Here is a 24,196-nt window from a genome sequence, read left to right as displayed (position 1 = left end):
CCATAAGTGTTTTAAATCTGAAGCTTACAACTCCAAAGCCCTTCCTTGTGGTCTTAAACAGTGCAGCCATCTCCAATGTCCAGGACCTCACAGCTCTTTGCTTTGTTCTGGCTGAGGTTGGATAAGACAGACTTTCTATCACTCTAACAGAAAATGCCCCTAGATGGAAATAAGAAAGCACTAAAAATCACTCCTTCCCATTACCTGGCTATCAGCTAGTAGGGATTTGCTCACAGAAGGGGAAACAAGGTCATGGTACATCACAGGGTGGCTGCTGTTAAATTAACCCCATGCAGCACCAGCCAATGGAACATAGTGAAGTAGCTCATGTGGGAAGCCTACTCACTCCTTTTGTGGCTTGAATGTTCACCAGGTCTGACCTCTTTGTAGTGTTACTCAGTAGCTGTGTGACGGGACGAGCTAGCGGCTCCAATCAGGATCTGTGTCCCAGGATGTTAGGTGCTGTACAAACACATTTTAAGTCCCTGCTCCAAAAAGCTTAAAATCTGAATAGACGAGAGAGACAAAGGAGGCATTACTATCCCCATTTTACAGATACGGTACTGAGGCACAGGAAGATTGATTCAGGACACAAAGGGTAGAGGCAGGAACTGACTCCAGCTGTCCGGAGTCCCAAGCCGGTGCCTTACCCACAGGACCATTTTTCCTCTTTTGTGCTTTACTGCAGTCATTAAATGGTTTTTCTGAACGGTCCCACTCCTCCCAGAATACCTGATAGGAATGTTTTGGGAGCATGGGGCAAGAAGGGATTAACTGACTCACCACCAGGTGAGCACAGGTTCCAGCTCTGCGGCAGCTTTCCTATATGGCCGGGGGAAAGGCATTTGCGCCCAGCTCCTCAAAGGTATTTGGGCTCCTAATTTTCATTGACATGAATGGAGGTAGGAGTCTAAATCTTGACTTGAGAATCTGGGCCTTTGTGTCTCACTTCCCCATCTGTACAATGGGATAATAGCATTACCCTGCCTCCCAGGGGTATGGTGAGGATAAATCCATTTGAGATTGTGAGGTGCTCACATGGGGATAAATACATTAGCGTGATAGCTTAGGCCCAGCGGCTGGTTGTGCCTCTCTTTAATCTCCTCTCTTTGAGCCCAGTTGGCCTTGAATCTATCATTTTACTTTCCAAGCTCATCCGCCCCCTTTTTTATCTCACCACGGCTGGTTTCTGCTCTCTCTCCCACTCGAGGGCCAGGGTTGTGTCTCTCCCTGCCCGACCTCCATTTGCAGAATTCCGCGTCCCACTGCCCGCTCGCACGCTACAGCATGGCCTTTGTTGTAGTTTTCTGATAAAGAAAGGCAGCAGGAAAATAATTCAGTTTGCTGACTGATCCACACCTCCGCTGTCTGTTGCTTCAAGGATTTGGGGATGGAGGAGTGCTTTCTTCACAACCATCTTCTCTGAAGGTCTCTCCACTCCCTTGTTACTGCATCTTTTTAAAGGAGATAAAAATTATGTGCAGAGGAAGGGAACAAACCTCAGGGTAAAATGCAAAGCTCACAGTTAAAATTCACCAGAGTCTGATCCCAGCTCCCTTTGAAGCCAATGAGAGTTTTGTCTGTAATAGGAACAGAACCAGGCCCAGTTTAGGAAATGTTAAGTTGCAGTGGTCCAGCAGTCACTTACCCCGTGGCATATTATGATGTACACTTGCAACATAAACAACAGCTGTGTACAAGATAATGCAGCAAATCCATTGTTCCTGTGGCTGACAATGTGCTCCTGAATATCTCAATGAAGTGGTCAGTGTGTATCCATATTACTGCTGTAGAATGGCAATTGGAACTGCTCAGTGGTGTGTCATAGAGTCTGTAGTGCTAAAGGTGAATGGTGATTCTCCTGTGGCTCAGGTAGACCCTGTGATTTGAAAGCAGGAGGATCTGAGTGTTCTCAGAAAAGAAAGATGTCTCAGGCGAGAGAAGAGCAGTTGGAGGAGGAGAATAAAGGACGAGGGGGAAGGAGTGGGGGGCACATGGTAATGGTGGAAGGAGGAGAGACCAGAGCCCTTTTGTGCCCATTTAATGCTACCTTTAATTGTCCCAGGCCTAAATGTCATGGTGATAGGTGCCTTTGAAATATTTGAGGAAGATGGACAGACAGATAGCTCCTGCTGCCGCCTTGATGTTGTGAAAAAAACGATGGTGCACAGTTCAGGTGGCCACCGGCCTTCCAAGGAATTAAAGGACAATGGCATGAAAGATACAGGAGCCAGATTGTTTTTTAAAAGTCAACCTGCCATTCCCCTCCCCCCTGAATGTTTTATTTATGGTACAAAATCATACATAGCAGAAAATCCTTCCTTTCCGTCACAGTGTTTTATCTTTTGCTGTAACACAGGCCAGGGTGGGTTTTACAGTGAGAAGGACACTAGGCAGTAGATAAAGATACATGAAGTGCAGCTCAGTAAGAAGCATTTCTAAGTGTCTCTGCATTTTATTAGTTATTTGCACTATTAGAGCAATGGCGTGGGCCTTCTCAGGTTTTGCGGGCGGACCATTAAGGTGACCTTGTGTCCTTGAAAAACAGGAATGTCCCAGTCCTGTCCTAGTGTCCCTGTTATATTTTGTCTGGGTTTTCTAACCCTTTGCAGCCTAGCCACCTGCAGGAGCCATTAGCTGACTGCTATGGTGACACGGACGACAGGCAGGCTGTGGGCTTGTGCACTTCCCAGAACCTTCCCAGGCAGAATGGTTGCATGTTGTCACTTGGCCTTCCCCACCCTCACCCTCTGGAGGGGCTTTCCCCACCAACCCCTGCCCCTCCAGAGGAGGCCCCAAGCCAGCCTGACCCCTCACTTTGTGTGTGTATGGGACATGGAAGGCTGTTACCCTAGATAACAAACCCCTCCTGGATGCACCCCCTTGGCCCTACCCACGCCACAGCTGTCCCTGTTTAAGAGCTGGCCACTCCTGCATAGATGCTGTTTGGGGATGAAGAGAGTGTGTGAAATGCGGGGGAGGTTCTGGAATGGCCCTCAGTATGGCCAGTCCCAAACGTTCAAAAATCATGAGTAGGGCCCTACCAAATTCAGGGTCTATTTTGGTCAATTTCATGGTCAGAGGATTTTAAAAATTGTAAATTTCATGATTTCAGCTATTTAAATCTGATATTTCACGGTTTTGTAATTGTAGGGATCCTGACCCAGAAAGGAGTTGTGTGTGTGTGTGTTTGGGGGGGGGGGGGTGTTGCGGTACTGCTACTCTTTCTTCTGCACAGCTGCTGGCCGTGGCGCTGCTTTCAGGGTAGCATGGTCTGGTATTGCCACCCTTAGTTCTGCACTGCTGCTGGCAGGGTGCTGCCTTCAGAGCTGGGTGCCTGGCCAGCAGCCGCCGCTCTCTGGCCACCCAGCTCTGAAGGCAGCAGTGCAGAAGTAAGGATGGCAGTACTGTGACACCCCCCTCCTAAAATAACCTTGTAACTCCCTTTTGGGTCAGGAGCCCCAATTTGAGAAACGCTGGTGTCCCCCATGAAATCTGTATAGTACAGGGTAAAAGCACACAAAAGACCAGATTTCGAGGTGGGGGAGACCAGATTTCACGGTCCGTGGTGCATTTTTCATGGCTGTGGATTTGGTGGGGCCCTAATCATGAGTCAGGCTCACTAAAAATCATAAGATTATGTAAAAATATTAGATTTGGTGATTTGATTTGCGTTCTGAGCCTTTAGGGTGCACTGGGCCCACATTTTGAAACTGTCTCTGCAGCCACACAGGCTAGAAATGTGCCTTTTCTTTAAGAATGAAGGCTGAAATTATCACCTGTCCATTTGACTCTAGGAGTGGGGACTTTAAGGAAAACAATAATTATCATGAGACTCAAGACAAAGTCATGAGAGTTGGCAGCACTGGGTCCTGGTTTGGGAGGGATGGGTAGGGTGTCAACAGGACAGAGGTGCTGGCCAGCCCACAGTGTGTGGCTGCAATGCTGCCTGTGTAAGGGGACTGTTGCCCCCTTACTAAAACTTAGTGTGGGGTGGTGTTTGGTTGGACAACTCCCAGTACCAAAAGTAAGGGGAAGGGTCGATGGGAAACCAGGGACAATGCGGAGAGGCCAACGCTCCAGATCAGTCTGATTGACAGGGTGGGCAGGCTAATGAGGGAGTGAGGAGGCCAGGGGTCCCGTCCTGTGTGGGCTAAAGCTGCCTGCATGGGCCAGAGTTGTGCCGAGCTAAGGAGAGAGCAGGAACCTGGACTCACCTGGGGAACAGAGCCTCACCAGCCAAAGCCAGAGGGTCCAGAGAAGCAGCCTAGGGAGCAGATCTGTGCTGGGAGTAGAGCCACACCAGCCAGAGCCAGAGGGGCCAGAGAAGCAGCCCAGACAGCTGTGCTGGGAGCAGAGCTTCAGCAAACAGATCTAGAGGGGCCAGAGGAGCAGCCAGGGAGCTGCACCGGGGGTGGAGCAGCAGCAGTGATGGGGCTGGACCAGTCTGGCGCCAGGTGCAGTGAGCAGTGGGGGGAAAACGAGGGAGGACCCTGGGCAGCGGGCCCCACAGATGGAGACACCCCCAGCCAAGAGGCCTTGCAGGCCAAACCTGGAGGGGATCATAACCGCGACGGGGGGAAGGGGGGGGAAGGGAGGGGAAAGCTGGGAAGAAGGACTCTCCCACCTAGAGCCTGAAGGCGCATGGCCACCGCGAGAGCAAGTGTCCGACCCCACAGTATCCTTGCAGCACAGCCAGGGCCTGGAAGGGAGGCCTGGCACATCTGAGGAACAAACTATGAACTGCCCTTATGTTCCAGAGATGGCTGGGTGTGATATCCTCATGCCACAGAGCAGGGTGATGTGTTTTCCTTTAACCTTTCCCATTTTTCCTTTTTTTTTAAAAATTGGTTGCTGTTTAATAAATTGTATTTGCTTGAACTATATGTAATGATCAGTGAGCCAGGGAAGCGTCCAGAGCGGAGAGAGCACCCAGGAGTGGGGACACCCTAGCCCCTGCCCTAAGTGACCACAACAAGGTTGGGGGTTCAGTCCCTCAAGAATCCTGGGCCCAGGCTTGTCGGGGTTACGAGGACCACACAGGAGAGTGGGAGTCCTCGAGGTCAGGCAGGCCTCTGGGTAAAGGAAGTGGCAGCGAGGACTCAGATCCTTTTACTAGCCCATTTCACCGGGGTTGTGTATAAGCCAGGAAAGTGCCTCATAACAGTGGAACTATCCCCCGCTCCCGACTCCGCTTACTCCTCGGTAGCATGACCTCCCCCACACTGGTGCACACTCCCAGTGGGGCAGAGGGCTGGCCGGCCCAGGGTGTGTGACCCCCCGCCAGCCCAGCAGGTGGAAGGGGCCGTAGGGCGCGGGGGGCACGGGACCCCCAGCCCAGCAGGTGGAAGGGGCCCTAGCGTGGGGGCAGGGACCCCCAGCCCAGCAGGTGGAAGGGGCCCTGGCAGGGGGGCAGGGACCCCCAGCCCAGCAGGTAGAAGGGGCCCTGGCAGGGGGGCAGGGACCCCCAGCCCAGCAGGTGGAAGGGGCCCTGGCAGGGGACCCCCAGCCCAGCAGGTGGAAGGGGCCCTGGCAGGGGGGCAGGGACCCCCAGCCCAGCAGGTAGAAGGGGCCCTGGCAGGGGGGCAGGGACCCCCAGCCCAGCAGGTGGAAGGGGCCCTAGCGCGGGGACAGGGGCCCCCCAGCCCAGCAGGTGGAAGGGGCCCTAGCGCGGGGGCAGGGGACCCCCAGCCCAGCAGGTGGAAGGGGCCCTGGCAGGGGGGCAGGGACCCCCAGCCCAGCAGGTGGAAGGGGCCGTAGGGCGCGGGGGGCACGGGACCCCCAGCCCAGCAGGTGGAAGGGCCCTAGCGTGGGGGCAGGGACCCCCAGCCCAGCAGGTGGAAGGGGCCCTAGCGCGGGGACAGGGGCCCCCCAGCCCAGCAGGTGGAAGGGGCCCTGGCAGGGGACCCCCAGCCCAGCAGGTGGAAGGGGCCCTGGCAGGGGACCCCCAGCCCAGCAGGTGGAAGGGGCCCTGGCAGGGGGGCAGGGACCCCCAGCCCAGCAGGTGGAAGGGGCCCTAGCGCGGGGACAGGGGCCCCCCAGCCCAGCAGGTGGAAGGGGCCCTAGCGCGGGGGCAGGGGACCCCCAGCCCAGCAGGTGGAAGGGGCCCTGGCAGGGACCCCCAGCCCAGCAGGTGGAAGGGGCCCTAGCGCGGGGACAGGGGCCCCCCAGCCCAGCAGGTGGAAGGGGCCCTGGCAGGGGGGCAGGGACCCCCAGCCCAGCAGGTAGAAGGGGCCCTAGCGCGGGGACAGGGGCCCCCCAGCCCAGCAGGTGGAAGGGGCCCTAGCGCGGGGACAGGGGCCCCCCAGCCCAGCAGGTGGAAGGGGCCCTGGCAGGGGACCCCCAGCCCAGCAGGTGGAAGGGGCCCTGGCAGGGGCAGGGGCTTGGTGCGGCGAGTCCCTGCCCATTCCCGTGCTGGCAGCGCCGCACCCTGTCACGGCGGGCGGGGTGGGGGGGGGGCTGCCCAGGTGGGGCTTGGCAGCGCTCTCTGGGCAAAGCCCCTCCCCCCCCGGGAAACACTCGCACGAGCCCCCGACTCCCGCGGCAGGAGCCGGCTACACCCCCATCGCGCATGCCCAGAGGCGGCGCATCCCTCGCCGCCGGCGCTCCTGGCGAGCATGCGCTCTCTGGAATGTTTACGGTTGCCAGGGGTGACGGCGTTGCCTGGCGCCGGGGTAGGCTTGGGACCGGAGCCGCCGCGCCGGGCGCCCGCTGGCCATGAGCGCCCATCCCGTGCAGGGGCTGCCCCTGCTGCCGGGCAGCGCCTTCAGCGACCCCACGGTGAGGAGAGCCGGGCCCGCGAGCCCGGCAAAGCCCCCCGGGACCTGATCCCCCCTCCCGCCCCCACCGGGCAGAGCCCCCCGGGACCCGATCCTCCCCCAGACCCGATCCCCCCTCCCGCCCCCACCGGGCAGAGCCCCCCGGGACCCGATCCTCCCCCAGACCCGATCCCCCCCTCCCGCCCCCACCGGGCAGAGCCCCCCGGGACCCGATTCCCTTCCGCCCCGATTCCCCTCCTCCCGGACAGAGCCCCCACCGGGACCCGGTTCCCCTCCGCCCCCACCAGGCAGAGCCTCTCGGGACCTGATCCTCCCCCAAACCCGAACCCCCCCTCCCGCTCCCACCGGGCAGAGCCCTCCGGGACCCGATCCCCCCTCCGCCCCGATTCCCCTCCCCCCCCGAAAAGAGCCCCCCCGGACCCGATTCTCCTCCCGACCCGATTCCCCCCGGGACCCGATTCCCATCCCCACCCGCCGGACAGAGTCCCCTGGGCCCTGATCCTCCTTCCCTCCCCCCCACCTGAGCCCCCACCGGGACCCAATCCTCCCCCAGACCCGATTTCCCCCTGCCCCCACCGGGCAGAGCCCCCCGGGACCCGATTCCCCTCCGCCGCGAAAAGAGCCTCCCCCCGGACCTGATCCCCCCTCTGACCTGATTTCCCCCCCGACCGAGCCCCTCCCTGGGACCCGATTCCCCTCCCCCCGGACCGAGCCTGCCTGGGACCCGATTCCCACCCCCCATTCCCCGGACAGAGCCCCCCCCGGGCCCTGATCCTCCTTCCCCCCCACCTGAGCCCCCACCGGGACCCGATCCCCCCCTCCCGGACCCGATTCCGATCTCCCTTCCCCTCCACAGACCAAGCTCCCACCAGAACCCGATTCTCCTGGCTCCCGATACTCTCCCCCGACCGATTCCCTGGGACCCAATCCCCTGCCCCATCCCATCAGGATCCAATCCTCCCCCCCGACCAGATACCACTTAGGACCCAATCCCTCTGCCAATTCCCTCCCCCGCCTAAGCCTGGAACTGGATCCCTTCCCAAACCGATAGCCCCTGGGACCTGATACTTCCCACCCAAGACCTGATACCCTGGCTGATACCCCCAACCCTGGGATCCAATTCCACCCCTACCCCTCCGGGACACAAATTCTCTGCGAGCGGATACCTCCCCTCATTCCCCAGCCCTTGGACCCCATCCCCCCTGGGACCTGATACCCGTGGACTGATACCCCTGACCCTGAGACCCAATCCCCTCCCCCAGATCTGGTACCCAATACTCTTGGAACCAGTGGTCCCATGTCTCATCAGCCCCCCATGGACCTCACACCCTCCTTAATAGGGATGGGACCCCCATGAGAATCTGATATCCCCAGGCTAGGTACCTCTGGGCCCCATGGGGCCTGATAGCTCTGTACCCTCCTGGGAACCCAATGTCCCCCAATGGGCTCTCATGTTCCCCAGATACTCTTCCAATTATACTCTAACACTGGTTGTTGGCCAGTTGCATTCTGAAGCACACAATCAGCCAGACAAGCCAGTGAGAAGTGAAGAGCTGTCCCTCCTTGCCCCCACACTTATCAAAAGGGCTTTGTCCCAGCTCGTCACTATTTAAATATTTTTTCTCACCATTGGTTATAGCCCCTTGAAAGTTTGAACCTCAAATCTAGTTCCTTGTCCAAATGTTTCTTTCCTCTGGCCTGTAGAAATCCCGCTTGCCATACTCATGTGAGTAGTTCCATTGACATTAGCAGGACAACTGGTGTAATTCACATTGACTTCTAGAGTCGAAGGCCAGAAGGGCCCATTGTGGTCATTAGCTTACCCTCCTCTATAGCACAGGCCAGAGAACTTTGCTGAATTAATTTGTTTGAACTGGAGCGTATCTTCTAGCAAAACCATCCGCCACGAGCAGGAGTTGCCTAGTCGGGCTATTATTAAAGGGTTGCTCAAAAATGCGGAGCTGGTGTCAGCAATCTGCACGAGGAAGGCGAAAGGTGGTTGGTGTGTTCATTGAGGGAGAGAATGGGCTCTGAACCAGCAAACAGAGGAACTGCGTTGAAGTCAATGGTGTTCCTTCAGATACATGCTGGCGTAGCTGAGACCAGATGCAATAGCTTACATTTGGGGCTGTCTCTTTACATTCACGTCAGTCATTTGGTAGGAGAGTCCTGAACTGGAAGCCAGACTCACTTGATTGGTCCTGTTAATATCACTGGGAGTCCTTATGGGCCCGATCTGGAAAGGCACCTAGGGGTCTAAAGACGTAGATAAGCACTTCTGAAAATTCCAGTCGGCACCTAGGCGCTTGCCTATATGCCTTTAAGGGCTGCAGGATCGGGCCCAAATACACTGCAGTTTACTCTGTCACAGGATTGCTGGCCCCTGCTTTCATAGATAAGCATCTTGGTTTTGTCTCAGCTGTCTTTCCCACAACCACCTCTGCTTCGCCCTGGCATTTATTTACCACCAGGAAATCGTTATTCTATGGCAAGTATAATATTTGTGCAACTGGCTATTAACTTCCCTTAAAAAACCAGCTTGCTTCACTGCTGCTCTGTCCTGAGCAGCACTGGCCGAGGCCGCTGTATTTGGGTTTAAGGAAAAACGGGCAAGTACTTGGAATGCCATTGGTGCCTTGGGATTATAAATAGGATTAGAGTCTTAACCACTGGGCTGTTTGTTCACGTGCTCAAGGCTGAACTGGTTGCAAATTCGGGGTGCGGAAGGCGTTTTCTTTCCATGCATTGTAATGTGCTGGTTCCCACCTCCTTCTATAGCATGGAATGAGAATGGCTCAACAGTGTGTCAGAGGCTCTATCCTGCTAAGAACAAATTGAGATTCTCCTTTAGATTGGCATGAGCTTTTGGAGCAGGAGGATCTATCGACACTGATCTCCTGATTTCCAATCCAGTGCCAGCTCCCCAAAACACCTGTTCTCTCTGCAACCTCCTTTGGCTAAGTGGGACCAGGAAAGGTTAAATTAATAATTGTTGCGAGAAATTACAATAAAATGCACTGTCGTTTTTCAGGATATTTGACACCTTGAGCTGTTTTTTGGTGAAAGAATTTGCTTCATATATCAAGATCTAGCTGGTGCCAGATTGTATTTAATGGTTGAATTGCTTTCCTTAGAAATCGGCTTTCCATCGCTCCCAGACACTGGGCTATAGGAATGGCTTTGCCTGTTTGCGGCTACCGACGATGGGGATAGGCAGGGAGCGACTCTACGTGAACCAGCTGTCCCAGGCTGAATTAGATGAACTGTCCAACAAGAGACCCACGCTGACCTACGGGCAAGCCAAGCAGGCCCCACCTTCCGACTTCATTCCAGCACATGTGGCTTTCGACAAAAAGGTACAGAAAGCCTTAGTTCAGGAGCATTGCTAGCCAAACCCAGGGCTGTGAGCTGTGAACGCCAGGGTGCGGGGACACAGACAGTATAGAATGTATTTTCCAGCTGCCGTAGTCCTTAGTCATAGACAACTGATGTCTGGATTGAAAGAGGCTTTCTTTGCTTGCGAAGAGGATTACAGTAAGTAAACATTATAAAGCATTCCCCTCGAGCTACGCAAGGACATATCCAGTAGTTTAAAAGAGAACTCGGATGAACTCTAGATGCTTCACTTTACAACCATCCCCTGGTAAGTCCCACCCTCTCATGTTCTCCTTGCAAAATTATGCTGGAACTGCAACAGAGCCGGGCACCTAAAGGTCCCATGCAAAGGGGGCATCTCCTGTTTGTCGAGCTGTCATCTGGGAGTTTATACCGTGCTCATCACCACAGCGTCCTAAAGCCTGTACTGCCCCATATAGACTTCCTGCATTAGTCGTCGTCAGCGTGTCTGCTTCGAGCCAGACTGTGTCCTTAAGGAACCTGCAGCACCACCCTTTGCACAGCTTGGGAGGGATCATGCCCCAGCAAGTTGCAATCCCTCTCTGAGCTCGGAGAGCGCAACGGGGAATGCATAGGCTGTGCCAGCTTTTAGGGTGGCACCATCTGCTCCCCATAGCATGCCTGGACAGCTCTGTGGGCTGGTGTGGAGAGGCAGACAGGTCCATGGCCCTAGCTACTCTACACCCCTTGCAGCCTGGAGTCTCATGGAGGAAACGTTCCTTGTGCTTTGCCCAAGCACAGGAACTGTGATTGTGGCTGCACTTGGGCAGGGTGCCCAAGCCAGGGCAGTCACTTTGTGCCCTGACCCTCCCTCGCCACCACCTCCCCACGCACAGGCTGGCTCTTGCTGTCAGCCTGCAGGGCAAATGCAACTGCAGGAGAATGAGGCAGATTCTCAAATCCAGTAGAGCACAGGAAACCTCATCAGTAGTGGAGCCAGAGAACGAGAGAATGGCTTCCCCTATTGGGAGCTCGGCAACCACACTGACTCTGAGGGGATGAGCATATTAAAGAAGCTCGTGTATGTCAGGAAGCTACGCCAATGGGAACTGGAGAGCTCAGCAATGTGCCAGCCGCGGCCCCTGGCTGTAAAGGGCTTGGAGATCCTTCGTGGGGGCAGGAGCTATGTTTATTCGAGCCACTTACACTCGGTCCCTGGGTGCCTCAGACAAGGGAAAAATTTACAAAGTATTGGGCTCTAGAAAAACCACCAGCAATGAGAGCTCCCCTGAGGCTCTTGCAGGCAGTCTGTGGTCAGACTCTGGGGCCCTCGATGGCATGATAAATACTAATCCCAGTGACCCATGTTGTCAAAGCAGATGGCAAACGTTAACAAGATCTTTGATTAATGCCGTCACTAATGTGAGTTCCTTCTCTCCTTCCGGGGTCCTTCCCCACATTACAGGTGTTAAAGTTTGATGCCTATTTCCAGGAAGATGTTCCCATATCCACAGAAGAGCATTTCCGGATCCGCCAAGTGGGTATTTTTTACTACTTGGAGGACGACAGCATGTCCATCATGGAGCCCATCGTGGAGAACTCTGGTATTCCTCAGGGCAAGCTCATCAAACGCCAGCGGATTCCCAAGAATGACCGCGGGGACCATTACCACTGGAAAGACCTGAATCGGGGCATGAACATCACCATCTATGGCAAGACTTTCCGCATAGTCGACTGTGACCCATTCACACAGGTGCATCAGGGATGCAGGGAACTAGCCGACTAAGAGAATCCTAGGAGTTAGCGATGGGCAAAGCTCACTAGAATCCCTGCTCTGTTCCCAGCCCACTAATCCCAGCACACAAAAGTAAGATCAGGGATTCTCAGCCTCTTCCATACTGGGGCCCCACTCCACATAAGACCATGGGGCAGGTGAGGTGATCCTCTTCCATACTGGGGCCCCACTCCACATAAGACCATGGGGCAGGTGAGGTGATCACTCATGACCCCCTGACACCCATTTCTGACACTCCCACCCCGCAGGGTTCTGCCAACACATTGAGAACCCGTTATGTAGACTGATCTCTTTTATAGAGCTGGTGCAAACTGGAACTGAATGACCATTGAAGTCCGTGGGGTTATGCCTGTTTATCCCAGCTGTAGATCCAGTCCCTGAAGTTACTCTAGAGTTGTTTGGTGGCTTATATGAAATGAGTTGATGATGCCGTCCAGTTCCCATTTCAAACCTGCAACTATATTTAGCATAAATTGGCATCCTCAGGGCCAGAACTACTAAGCCATGCAGCCTGACCCTTCCTTCTAAGGCCTTGTGGTGATCTCTCCAGCTCAGGGGTCAGTTCCCTGATGGGGAAGCTTGTGCTGCTGCTTCCCAAGCTGCATGTTTTCTGGGCCAAATCTTGGTGACATAGGCAGGCGAGCAGTCCCACTGGCTTCAGTGGCTCTCTCGGGTGAGTGCCGTGAGTATAGAAATAGGGCTCTGCTTTCCAGAGCTGGCGCCTTCCAGGGGCATCACAAATTAAACCAAAAAAGAGAGCCATGCCCTCTTGATTTGTAATAGAAACATAAAGGGACAAGACCTGAAGTCCTTCTTCAGTCTTTACTCCGGCAAAACTCCCAGCAGTGGAGCCAATGGGAGGTTTGCCCGAGTCTAACCTGAGGCAGGACTTCAAGATCTGGCTTGCAGAGAGGTCTGAAAGGTCCGTGGAAACAAAGAGGCAACTGACAGTTAAAAACCTTTATTAATTATGATGATATGATCACAATGATCCCTTCTGACCTTAAAGTCGATAAGTCTATGATTATTGTGCAGCACCTAGCATACTGGGATTGGGGCCTCTAGGTGCAACTGCTAACAGTGAGCTTACAGGCTCTTGCTGATACCCTCCCAAACCTAGCCCAGAGCTTTCCTTGCCTCCTGACCTTAAGAACCCATCGCAGCATTAATGGCCCAGACACTTCCCCAGGTATTTCTGGAGAGCCAAGGAATTGAGCTGAACCCTCCTGAGAAAATGATTTTCGACCCGTACACGGAGCTCCGGAAGATGCCCATGCGCATGTACGTCACACCATCGAACTTTGACCAGCTCAAACAGTTTCTGACCTTTGACAAGCAGGTGAGTGGGGCACAGGTGCCTTTCCTTGGGTTAGGTTGTTCTCTGTGTGTGTCTGTTTTTTAGTTGAAGAATTGCCACTTTTAGGTCTGTAATCGAGTGACCAAAGAGATTGAAGTGTTCTCCGACTGGTTTTTGAATGTTATAATTCTTGACGTCTGATTTGTGTCCATTTATTCTTTTATGCAGAGACTGTCCAGTTTGGCCAATGTACATGGCAGAGGGGCATTGCTGGCACATGATGGCATATATCACATTGGTAGATGTGCAGGTGAACGAGCCTCTGATAGTGTGGCTGATGTGATTAGGCCCTATGATGGTGTCCCCTGAATAGATATGTGGACACAGTTGGCAATGGGCTTTGTTGCACTCTAGATCCTCCTCTCTCTCTTTCTTGCTCCAGAAAGCCTTATGTCCAGGTAGGGTAACCAGCCACTTGCCTGAGTGCATCAGGGGCAGTGACTGTTTGGCATCTGAAGACTCCTGATTTCACATCTGTCATGAAAGGCACATTATAACCCAGCTCTGCAGCTAGCTGCTACCTCAGTGGGTAATGATGGTGCATTGCAAACATCCATCGCTGTGTGATTATTTTGACCTCTGGGGCAAATAAACCACAGCCCCACCTGAGAGTAGCTATGGCGTTTAGGCAGCCTGATGGTTGAGAGCAAGATGCCTGCCACCTGTGTCTCCCTGTGATCTGGGGTGGAAGGAAGTTCTGTTATGAAGTGGTCGCAGTTCGAGCCCTGTTGGATCAGCTAGTCCACCTCATTGTACCAGTACTAGATTGTTATTCCCTAGTACTTTGTCCAGCCTAGTTATCAATGTCCCAGCGCTGCCCTTGGGGACTGATACATCTCAGTGCTAGGGCATTTTTTGTTATTCTCTAGTACTTTGTTGAGCCTAGATATCAATGTCCCAGTGCTGCCCTTGGGGACTGATACATCTCAGTGCTAGGGCATTTTCCCCAATATTTCCTTTGATGAAATTTCTTCTGAACTACCTGAATAATTTCTGTTCCTCCGTAGTGTTTCAGATATTTGTGGTTGGGTCTTCTCTCCCCTCAGCTGCTGCCTAGCCTAGCTAGTTCTGTTTGGTTCTCTTAGTCAAAACCTCCTGCTGCTGAACCATTTCTGCTTCTCTTCTCTGAACTGCCTCCCTCAATGACTTGCTGACCAGAACCCAGAAATGAGTGCAGGATTTCAAGGCCAGTCTCACCAGTGCTTAACACAGGCAGACTGGCACCCCTGTGCTCAGGGCAGGATCCTTCTGCATACACAGCCCGCAAATTGCACTGGCCTAATCCAGACAGGGCATGTTTTAGTGTCATGTTGGGTTCATGGGCCTTGCTTTGCTCTCCAACACCTGCAGGTCCTTCGCTTCTATGCCATATGGGACGACACCGAGAACATGTTTGGTGAGAACCGGCCTTTCATCATCCATTACTACCTGGCGGACGACACGGTGGAGGTTCGGGAACTCCATGAGCGCAACGATGGCAGAGACCCTTTCCCAGTGCTGATCAGACGCCAGCACTTGCCCAAAAGCTTTGTGGACAAGATGAGTAAGAGTCTGTGCTTGGGGTTTTACCTGTTTTCTGTTAGTAGGAATTGTGTGTGTGCATGAGCATAGATGGGTGGATGCACGCAGGGCATGCGTGTCTCATATTATAAATATACCGTCTATGTAATTAATCCCAGGAACCTTTCTTGAGTTTACAATTTCTTTCCAACAGAAACAATCTCTGTTGGTTTTAAAACATTTAACCTTTTGCTGCCGCTTTGCCAAAGCAAGTGCGACATCTCAGGCATTCCACCACCGGCCCCCTGAAGCTGTTTATACCTTTCACATACAGACAGGCTTTTCTCATCTCTTGCTTTGTATGCAGTAATAAAGACGACATCTAGCTCACTGAGCTGCCTTTTCTACCCCTGATCTTCCCCAGAAACCTTCCCCCGCTGCGTGCTGGAGATCTCCAATCAGGAGGTGCTGGAGTGGTACACTGCCAAAGATTTCGCTGTTGGCAAGCCCGTCACCCTCCTGGGGCGCAGTTTCTTCATCTACGACTGTGATGAGTTCACAAGACAGTTTTATTACGAGAAGTTTGGCATCACTGACTTCCAGCCAGTGGATGTAAAGAAGAAGCCACCAGAGGAAGTGCCACAGGTCCTGGGAGAAAATTCACAGGGCGGGGTGAGGGGGGGAGAAACCCAACAGTCTGTACAAGGCAAAGACCCTTCGGACTCCTAAGTACCATTATTGTAAGCCTTTTAGAAATACTTTCTCCTAATGTTGTGGTGTTGCTCAAGAGAGTCAGATTAAGGGGACGCCAGAGGGAAAGTCTAGTGTGTGTCAGCCAGGGCAGTAGGGCTGTGAGTCTTAACCTATATAGCAGTGAATTACTGGAAAACTCTCTACTTCTAAGGTTAATTCCACTGCTGAATGACATGGCAGCTGGAAAGCAAAATGCATCCTCTAATGCTCTGGAACGCGCCTGGTGCCTTTTCCACAGTGATGAGTGGACTTGTGCAATTTGCTTTGAGTACTGAGATTTAAAAACCAATAAACCTCATTAGATATTGATATTAATAAGTTGCCACAGGTCCCTACTCAGAGCCAAATTCTGCAGCCCTGACTCAGAGCAGGAATTATTCGTGTGTCCCCATCGCTGGAGGTTTTTCGGAACAGGTTGGATAAATGCCTGTCAGGGAGGTCTATGTTTCCTTGGTCCTGCCTTGGTGCTGGGGTTTGGACTCGAGGTTCCTTCCAGACCTACATTTCTATGGGAGTGGAGTCCTACTAACTTCTTGACTAAAGACTCCATGAAAACTGAACAAACAGCTCAGGCTTTTGGCCAAGGAGAGTACATACGGTTAAAAAGTACTGGGGCTATCACCCCTCTGGCTTCAGGGGGTTGGGTGAGTAGCTGAAGTAAGGAGACATTTGTAGCCCCTGTACACTGTAGACTTGCACACAAGTAGGCACATTATTGCAGAAGGGGCCTATGTCTTCCTCTGGAATGTCCAGTTCTGGCCAGTCATGGGGAGAGGATATAGGAGTAGATGGACCATTGATCTGTTCCACTATGGCAGTTCCAGAGAGGCTAATACTTTCATTGGGATGCCATTCCAGGAGTGGGAAAAGGCTTAACATCACAGCTCATGTAGGAAACATCTGCGTTGCTTGGTTACCTCCAAACTGCGGGGTGTTCAAGTTGAGTTGGTGAGTCAGTTTGGCCATGTTCTCTGCTCTCGGGGTGGCTACCATATTACAGAGCAGTTGTGCTCTGAAATGTGATTATAGGTAACATTTGCCAAGATGGCTAATGCCCAGATCCTCAAAGATAGTTAGGAGACTAACTCCCATTAGGCCTAAGTGATTTAGGAGCTTAAGTCACAGGATCTGTATTGTCAACAGAATGGATTAGTTGGCTTCAATCAGTTACAGCTGTGAACCCCCTTGAAGATTATAGGGTTGCATGGGTATCCCCAGGCCTGCAAAACTCCTGGACCTGATATTTGGAAAGGAAAGAACCCAGCTTTAGCCTCGAGCTTGAGGCTGAATTTGCAGGCTTTGGAACTAGAAAAACAAACATATTTTGGCTGGAGCACATTTGATTTGAAGTCAAGACAATAAACCTGAAACCCTGCAATGCCCTCACTTTCCTGACAAGGCAGGGGCTTCCGGGGATTGGTGCACCTCTCTGCCTGTCCCATTGTGGGCTGGTATACTTTGATCTAATGCTGGTTGTTGGCTTGGGGAGGGGGTGGCTGCGGGGGTTGAGTGGAGATTGGTCAGACTGGATGACCTGCTGGTCCCTCTGGCCTTAAACTCAGATTTGTTCTTCCAGAGCCTCTTTTCAGAGTATGTAAAACACAGGGTCAGCTGCTGTAACCGAAGTCATGGGAGGCCTGCTGATTTACATGTACAGTCCAGGGTATCATGGCTCAGCTTTGGGGAAAACAGCACTGCCCGCGGGGAAGGTATTCAGAACTGGCACAATTCGCGCTGCAGAGAATGGTTGCCTGGAGCCGCTTCCTGACCACTGTCTTTTTGTTAGTTGTAACCACATGTGCCTCCTGTCTTTTGTGTGTGCAGATCATTCCTCCCTACAACGGTTACGGCTTCCTCGAAGACTCCCTGCAGAACTGCTTCTCTCTACTGCCGCATCCCCCCAGGAAAAACTTTATTAAGATGCTAGAGAATGACCACAAGGTGCTGCGCTATCAGGTTGCACTGGTGAGAGCTTGGTACATGAGTAAGCGCTACCTGGTTACACCCTCCAAATCAGAAGGGTTGGGGGACTGGTGTGTTCTCAGTTAACAAAAGATAGCAGTGGAGGGAGCTAACACTACAAGAAAGGTCTTCAGCAGCCACCAGCGAACAGCCCTCTGTTTGAGGATGGTCACATGTTCCAGTATGGCCTTTAAGACAAGCAGTAATATAGTAAGGCAGAATAAAAGCAGGACCAGACAATATTACATGGTCCTGCACCACACCCCCATTGAAGTCAAGGGAAAGACTCCCCTTAACTTCAGTAGGTGTTGGATCAATGCTCATATGAGGAGTATTGCCGCTTGAACCTGACTGTCATCCATCCTCGCCCCATGTCCATGCCCCGTTACATCATCTTCTTCCAGTAACACCTGCCAGCACCTGTGCACGCTGCCCCCTCCTCCCCGGGGCTAATCCCAGCTTTAGAAGCCAGCTGTGGATCATTACATCAGGACTGTCGGGCAATTTGCAGGCTGGGAAGCTGGCGAGGGAGCCCAGCTGAGAGCTGTGTTCTTCACACAGCAGCAGCTTTGAGGCTGCCATGTGCATGGCCTCTGCGATGTAGTGGTTGTTCCCATGCTACCCTTGGGTCAGCTGATGTCTGCCCCTCCCACATTCTAAGGGGCGTGCTGTGGCTGTTCTCTCGCGTTGGCTGTATTCGTTCCCGAAGGCCATAATTTAGTGCTCAGATCAAAGCTAATTTTAATCTAAGCACATAAACCCAGTGGAGTGCTCAGAGGGTTTCGTCTTGTGGTTAGGAGCTGGAATCGGCCCAGACCTCACGGAGATACAGACTTTAATTCTACAGCTAATCATTCTTTGTGGGATGAGTCACTTCATACAAGATATGCCTTGCTCCTGGAGTGCTGTAGACGTGGATGTAATGAGTGAGTTTGGTAGTTCTGGACCAGATTCTGCCATGGTTAGGCATGCTGAGCAATAGTTTGGGCTGGGAGTAGTCCAATGAGCCACTGATATCCCGATGTTGAACGTAGTCTGTGGTTTTATTACAGTGCAGCAGGCTGGTTACTCCTCTTGCCTTCTTCAGGCAGGGGCTCGAACCAAGTACTGTAGGTGTTTAGACAGGCGTAAAAAAGAAAGCTCTAGGTTCAGTCCTTGGCTGCTTGGGGGTGTATAGGAGTAATCTGTGAGTATCCAAGGAAAGCAGCTAACCCTGAATGTCCAAATATGTGTTTCCTGACCACACAACCCACTCCGGTCCTTCCCTTCTCTAGGAATCGCCAAACCCCGAGGAGAGAAAGCGCCGGTTCATTCTCTCCTATTTCCTCTCCACTGACATGATCGGCATCTATGAGCCGCCTGTCCGCAATTCAGGCATCATTGGAGGCAAATACTTAGGAAAAACTAAAGTCCCCAAGCCAGGCTCCACTACAGATAACCCCGTTTACTACGAGCCAGCGGACCTCACCATTGGTGCCACAGTTGAAGGTAGATCTGGAACTCGATGGAGCCGTTAGAGCATCTGTTCTTTAGAGCAGGCTCATTGTTTTAAATGAGTTTTCTGATGCACTACGGGGGGATAGATCTAAGTTACACAACTTCAGCTACATGAATAACATAGCTGAAGTCGACATACTTAGATCTGCTTTCTACGGGGTCCACACTACGTGATGTCGACGGGAGGCGCTCTCCTGTTGACTCCTCTTGTGCTTCTCGTTCAGATGGAGTACAGGAGTCGACGGGGAGAGCGATCTGCGGTTGATTTAGCGGGTCTTCACTAGACCCGCTAAATCGACTGCTGATGCATCGATCGCCATGCTTCGATCTCCCAGTAAGTGTAGACAAACTCTTCCTTTTTGCACAGATATTGCACACAACATCCTCCACCTACAAACTGTTAGTTCTGGATCAAGTGTAAAATGCAGCAGGTGGTGGAAAATGGTGTAGTTCCATTCATTTAGCTGGTGATCTGGTCTCTACCATACATAGAGAGAGAGCACTATATTTTCCGTAGCATTTGTGCAGTTGGTGTTCTGAGGTATGCCAGCATTCTAAGGGTTAATGCTGGAGCCCTGGGCCACATGAAATCCTGGAGCCTGGGCCATCAGTTCATCCATGGAGGAAAATAACCCTGATCCTAAAGCATGTTAGAAAGTAGACAGTGTTAAATGTATAATTCCTCTGGGCCCAATCCTGAAGCCTTTACTCAGTGGCTCCTGACATAGGCAAAACGCCCATGGAATTCATAGAGATCTTTTCCTACACCAAGACAATAAAAAACTGTGTGAACTGCTCTGATTTGGCTCTGACATTGCAAGTTCCTCAGGGCAGGAATCTTGTCTTCTCCTGTGTCAGTAACCTGACTCGCCCACACACGGAAGTAACACTTGGTTTGCTGTTGCTTGCCCAGTATTTGGCCACAGGTTTATCATCAACGATGCTGACGAGTACGTCTTGAACTACATGGAAAGCAAAGTCGAGAGTTTCCCTGCAGCAACGCTGCAGTCTCTGCGGGATCACTTTGCCCCTCGCCGAAGGGCAGCGCAGGCAGCTGAGAGGTAGGTTTCAATGGCGAGCACATGAGAGGCAGCGAGAGCTGGGCTTAATAAGTCATTCAGCTTTTAGCTGGTCAACTGGCTAGTATTTATTTGCAGTAGCTGCCCTAGTGCTGTGCATTCTAGTGCAATCTTACATAGACCATCATTAACCAATGGTACCATGCTCTAGCCTCTTACTCTGGCCACTGCTGGCTAATGACTGATCAGCTGATTGTTCCACTCTGGGAACCCCTCCTTGGGCACAGAGAGAAGGAATTCAGTGTATGCAAGGTACCACTAAGGCTGCTTATATAAGAACTGCTGAGCTGGGGCTACTACAGCCCACGAGCCTGAAATCTTCCTTAAAGAGCATTGGCGCCGCCCTGAGGCCTGTAGCAAAGATTTCTCTTCAGCCCTGCTTCGGAGCAGTTAAGTCATCCTTCTTCTGTGGAGGATGGCGGCGCTCGGTAATAGTGACTGCTCACAGTACCAGCAGCCGCCTCTTGTCGCACTCTGGCTACGAGAAGCCTACCTGACGGTTCTCTTACCATTGCTAGTAGGTCATTTGGGCCATTCCTTGGCCTGTGAAGGACGGGACCCTACCCTATTGTCTAGTGCTTTGTTCAGCCTTATTTTATATGACCTCCCCTCCCCTCTCCCTGGGGTGAGGGCATCCATCGCCACACCGAGCTGTTGTGGGCTCCAGCTACTGATTTTTATGGCAGCTGAGAATAGGCTGAGAATAGGGCCACTTGGCTCTGTATGACCACACAGAAGGAGACAGTCCCTGCTCCAAAGAGCTTACACAAAATAGACCAGACAGACAAAAGGAGTGAAGAGAAACAGAGGCAAAGGGGGAAGGGGCAGAGCTGGGCAGAGGCTTTTTGGCCCCTGCCTTCCAGCCCAATGTCCTGTCCACCAAGCAGATGGCCTTGTTCTTCAAAAGGAGTGTGTCTTTAGAAGCCTACTACAGGCAGTCCTTGACTTTACGACATTGGAGTTACGATGAACGGCCCTTACGTTTATAAATTGTCATTGTGTTTTGACTATGACATCTGTTTTGACTTTACAATGCTCGATCCAGCATCATTCCTATGGGAAATTCAAGTTACGATGTTTTCGACTTAAGACGCGATATTCAGGAACCAGTTGTGTCGTAAGTCCAAGGACTGCCTGTATATATTCAGGAAGAACAGCTGGCCAACCCAGGAACATGACTGGCCCCCATAGATTTTAGTTGATGGAACACATGAGAGAAGGACTTAGCTCAGCTGTGTCAAGCGTGACTTCTGCATGCAGTCATTTCCTCCTTTCCTTCCTCCACAGCCAATTAGCCGCGGGGACAGGCAGGCAGGAACTGGAGGAGCTAGTGAAGCAGGTTCAAGAGCAGCTGAAGCACCATAACTACTTAAGTAACAGCAGCATGCGGGAGGCGTTCCTTCACCACGACAAGGACGGCTCCGGATTCCTCGAGAAGGCAGAGTTCTTTGCCCTCTGCAACCGATTCAACCTGCCGGTCAGCAATGCCCTAGTTAACAAGGTCAGGAGGCAGCATGGTTAGCATGTGCGGAGTTTGGCTTTTAGCTGAAACGTTGACCTGGGAGCCACGTAATATTGCAAACAGCACTGTCCTCTCTCTCTTGCCTTAGCTCTTCCAAAGGAGCTGCCCTGTCCATTTATAGAAGGCAGCCAAGCCCCATTGCTGGCAGTGCCCCATCCCCAGGCAATGCCATGAACTAGACTGTGTGCTATCCCCCCTCCTCCTGGAGCATTCCTGCTCAGGGCCCCAGAGGCAGAGGAGACCCACACATACAGTCTGGCAGTGGGACTAGCAAGAGGTGGGAGAAATTCCTTCAAACCCTGAGGTGAAAACCACTTCACCCCTGTGTGGGTTAAACAGAAGCTGGGGGATGGAGGTGGGAATCCAATTCCATGTAGGCCCCAAGATAGCACTGGTAGCCAAGTAACTAGCCTCCCTCCACGGTTATGTTGTCGTGGGCACCACAGTCATGCTTCCTGCAGGGCAGCTTCTGATCACCAATTGCCTTTGCGTACCACATCCCAGCTGAATTGCCGAGAAGGTACAGTAAGCCCAAGCCTGCATGGCATCTCCACCATCTTCACCTCAGGCTTTCGCTAAGGCTGGATAACCTTATGGGCTTAGCTAATAAGGGTCAATGGCAATACAGCTATGGGGCCATGAGCAGAAGCCAGCAGAGATCACAGTCTGCCTTGTAGGAAACAGGACCGAGAACGACGTGTGTGAGAGAAGAAACCAAACATAGTTGAACATGAATGGTAACTTGGGTTTCCTCAGTATAAACTGTTAGAGTTGTAAGTGCAGAAAACTTCTCCATCTGAAGAAATGTATAAAACCTGGGGACTATGTCCCCCATTTTCTTAATAAAATTGGCGAAAATTAGACTGGATGGTAGCCAAGGGATCAAGCCGATTTAAAACAATGCATTTGAGCAAGACTTGTTTCTTTGGTATTACAAAGGCAACAAGGTTATTTCATCACCAGGGCCCTGCTGCATTAGATTCTGCAGGAGACTCTTCCTACCATACCCGATATAATGGGAGAAAGGAGGGACTGTTATCCCCATTTTAACACATGGGGGAACTGAGATTCAGAGCAGATTAACTAACATGCCCCAGGTCACCCCGGCCAAGGCCAGGAATTAAACCCAGCTTTGAGTCCCAAGCCAGGGCCTTAGCCCCAGGACCGCCCCTCCAGTCTAGCTGTGTAATACATAAAGTGCCTAGATCCCTAGTCTAGATACCAGAGCCACAGGCTAAAAATAGGCACCGAGCAGCAGCAGCTAATTCTTACCTCCAAAACAGAAATAATTAACCAAATATGCATCCATCACACAAGTGACCGTGCAAACGAGGTGATGAAGGGTGAGTAAATCTTTCAAAGGAATTATGATAATCCCAAGGTGTTGAAGAGAAGACACCATTAAAAACTCTACCTCCCCCCGTGAAAGCTCCCAGGGATGGTAATATAGCCGACGCCAGTTCCCTCTGCTGCCTTTAGGCAGTGGCTGGGAGCTGCTGCCACAGGGAAACAGTTCCGTAGGAGCTGTCAGTGGAACCTGCTGTGTCTGGACAACAGAGCAAGGGGCACCCATGTGGGTCCCTCTCAGTTCTTGTGGATCCCCTGAAGTCTGTAGGCAAAGGGCGGGGAACATTTGGCTTCTTCCTGCTAGAATGAGGAGGACGCTGGGTTGAAACTTCATGGGGCAGGTTACTCCTGAGTGAATGGGGCTATTATAAGGGAAAGTTTTCCTCTCCTGTAGGTGGGTTGCTCCCCTATAGGGAAGAACGAGGCCCTTTGTCCTATCCCACAGGAGCTGCTCACTGGAGTTACCCTTTAGAGAAATGTGACTGTACTTCTCTGCTCTCCTCATGCTGCCGTTTCTTTTCCAGCTGATCAGCCTGTGTTCGCATGGGGAGAACAAGATCAATTACCATGACTTCATCAGAGCTTTCTCCTGCTGAGCTGCCCCCAGAAGGTGAGACACAAACCAGCCAAGATTGTCCCAGCTTAAATGACACATATTCAAATGTTGTACCTTTAGACTCCCCCCCCATCGCTTCATTTAGCGCTGCTCATCCCTTCGGCACCAGCTCACCTCATCTCTGCCCCACTTTCCTTCCTGCCTCACATAGCTCAATGTCCCAAACGCGGGGCCTGTAAGCAGAGCCTGTAGAAAAAGCTTCATTTGTATTAAAGAAATAACTCCACATCGTTCCAGGTTGTCTCTTCCTGGGCTCTGATGGGGTGGACTGGGACGGGGTAGACTGAGAGCTCCAGGCCTTTCATACAGACCGCCCGTGGAGGACTAACTAAGCAAAACACAACTGGGTACCCTTTTAATTTATTGTTTTGCTGCAGAAGGGCCTAAAGGCCTCAGGCATGGAGCAGGACCCCATTGTGCGAGGTGCTACAGTATCCGAAAGGAGGTATTGTTATCCCCATTTTAACACACGGGGGAACAGATTTAGAGCTGATTAAATAACGTGCCCCACGTCACAGAGAATGGATTTGGATACATATCCCCCCTGCTCCCCACACACACACTCTGGATATTCTCTCAATTTAGTTGCCCTACTAGAAATGCTGGTCCCATGAGGAAGTGTTGGCTATTGCCTGGATAGTGCTGTGTTTCCC

General features: G+C 52.3%; 1 protein-coding gene across 1 annotated transcript; it reads left to right on the top strand.

Moving 5' to 3' along the window:
• The first annotated feature begins 6,717 nt into the window (after positions 1-6,717).
• On the top strand, positions 6,718-23,542 carry EFHC1 (EF-hand domain containing 1). The gene is made up of 11 exons (XM_077811514.1): positions 6,718-6,780; positions 9,914-10,135; positions 11,581-11,868; positions 13,100-13,249; positions 14,618-14,810; positions 15,192-15,412; positions 17,345-17,485; positions 18,757-18,970; positions 19,893-20,040; positions 21,346-21,559; positions 23,452-23,542. Exons 1-11 carry the CDS (start codon positions 6,718-6,720, stop codon positions 23,521-23,523), a joined length of 1,926 nt encoding a protein of 641 aa, XP_077667640.1. The 3' UTR covers positions 23,524-23,542.
• Positions 23,543-24,196: the final 654 nt, after the last annotated feature.

This window comes from Eretmochelys imbricata, chromosome 3 (assembly GCF_965152235.1).
Source record: "Eretmochelys imbricata isolate rEreImb1 chromosome 3, rEreImb1.hap1, whole genome shotgun sequence".
NCBI classification, from domain to species: domain Eukaryota; kingdom Metazoa; phylum Chordata; order Testudines; family Cheloniidae; genus Eretmochelys; species Eretmochelys imbricata.
Note: the sequence above shows the minus strand (reverse complement) of the source record. Positions and strands in the feature narration are given on the sequence as shown.

Coding starts and splice junctions, on each gene's coding strand:
- EFHC1 (XM_077811514.1), top strand. CDS start 6,718: ATGAGCGCCCATCCCGTGCAGGGGCTGCCCCTGCTGCCGGGCAGCGCC. Junction 11,869..13,099: donor ACTGTGACCCATTCACACAG/GTGCATCAGGGA, acceptor ACACTTCCCCAG/GTATTTCTGGAGAGCCAAGG. Junction 17,486..18,756: donor TGCGCTATCAGGTTGCACTG/GTGAGAGCTTGG, acceptor TCCCTTCTCTAG/GAATCGCCAAACCCCGAGGA.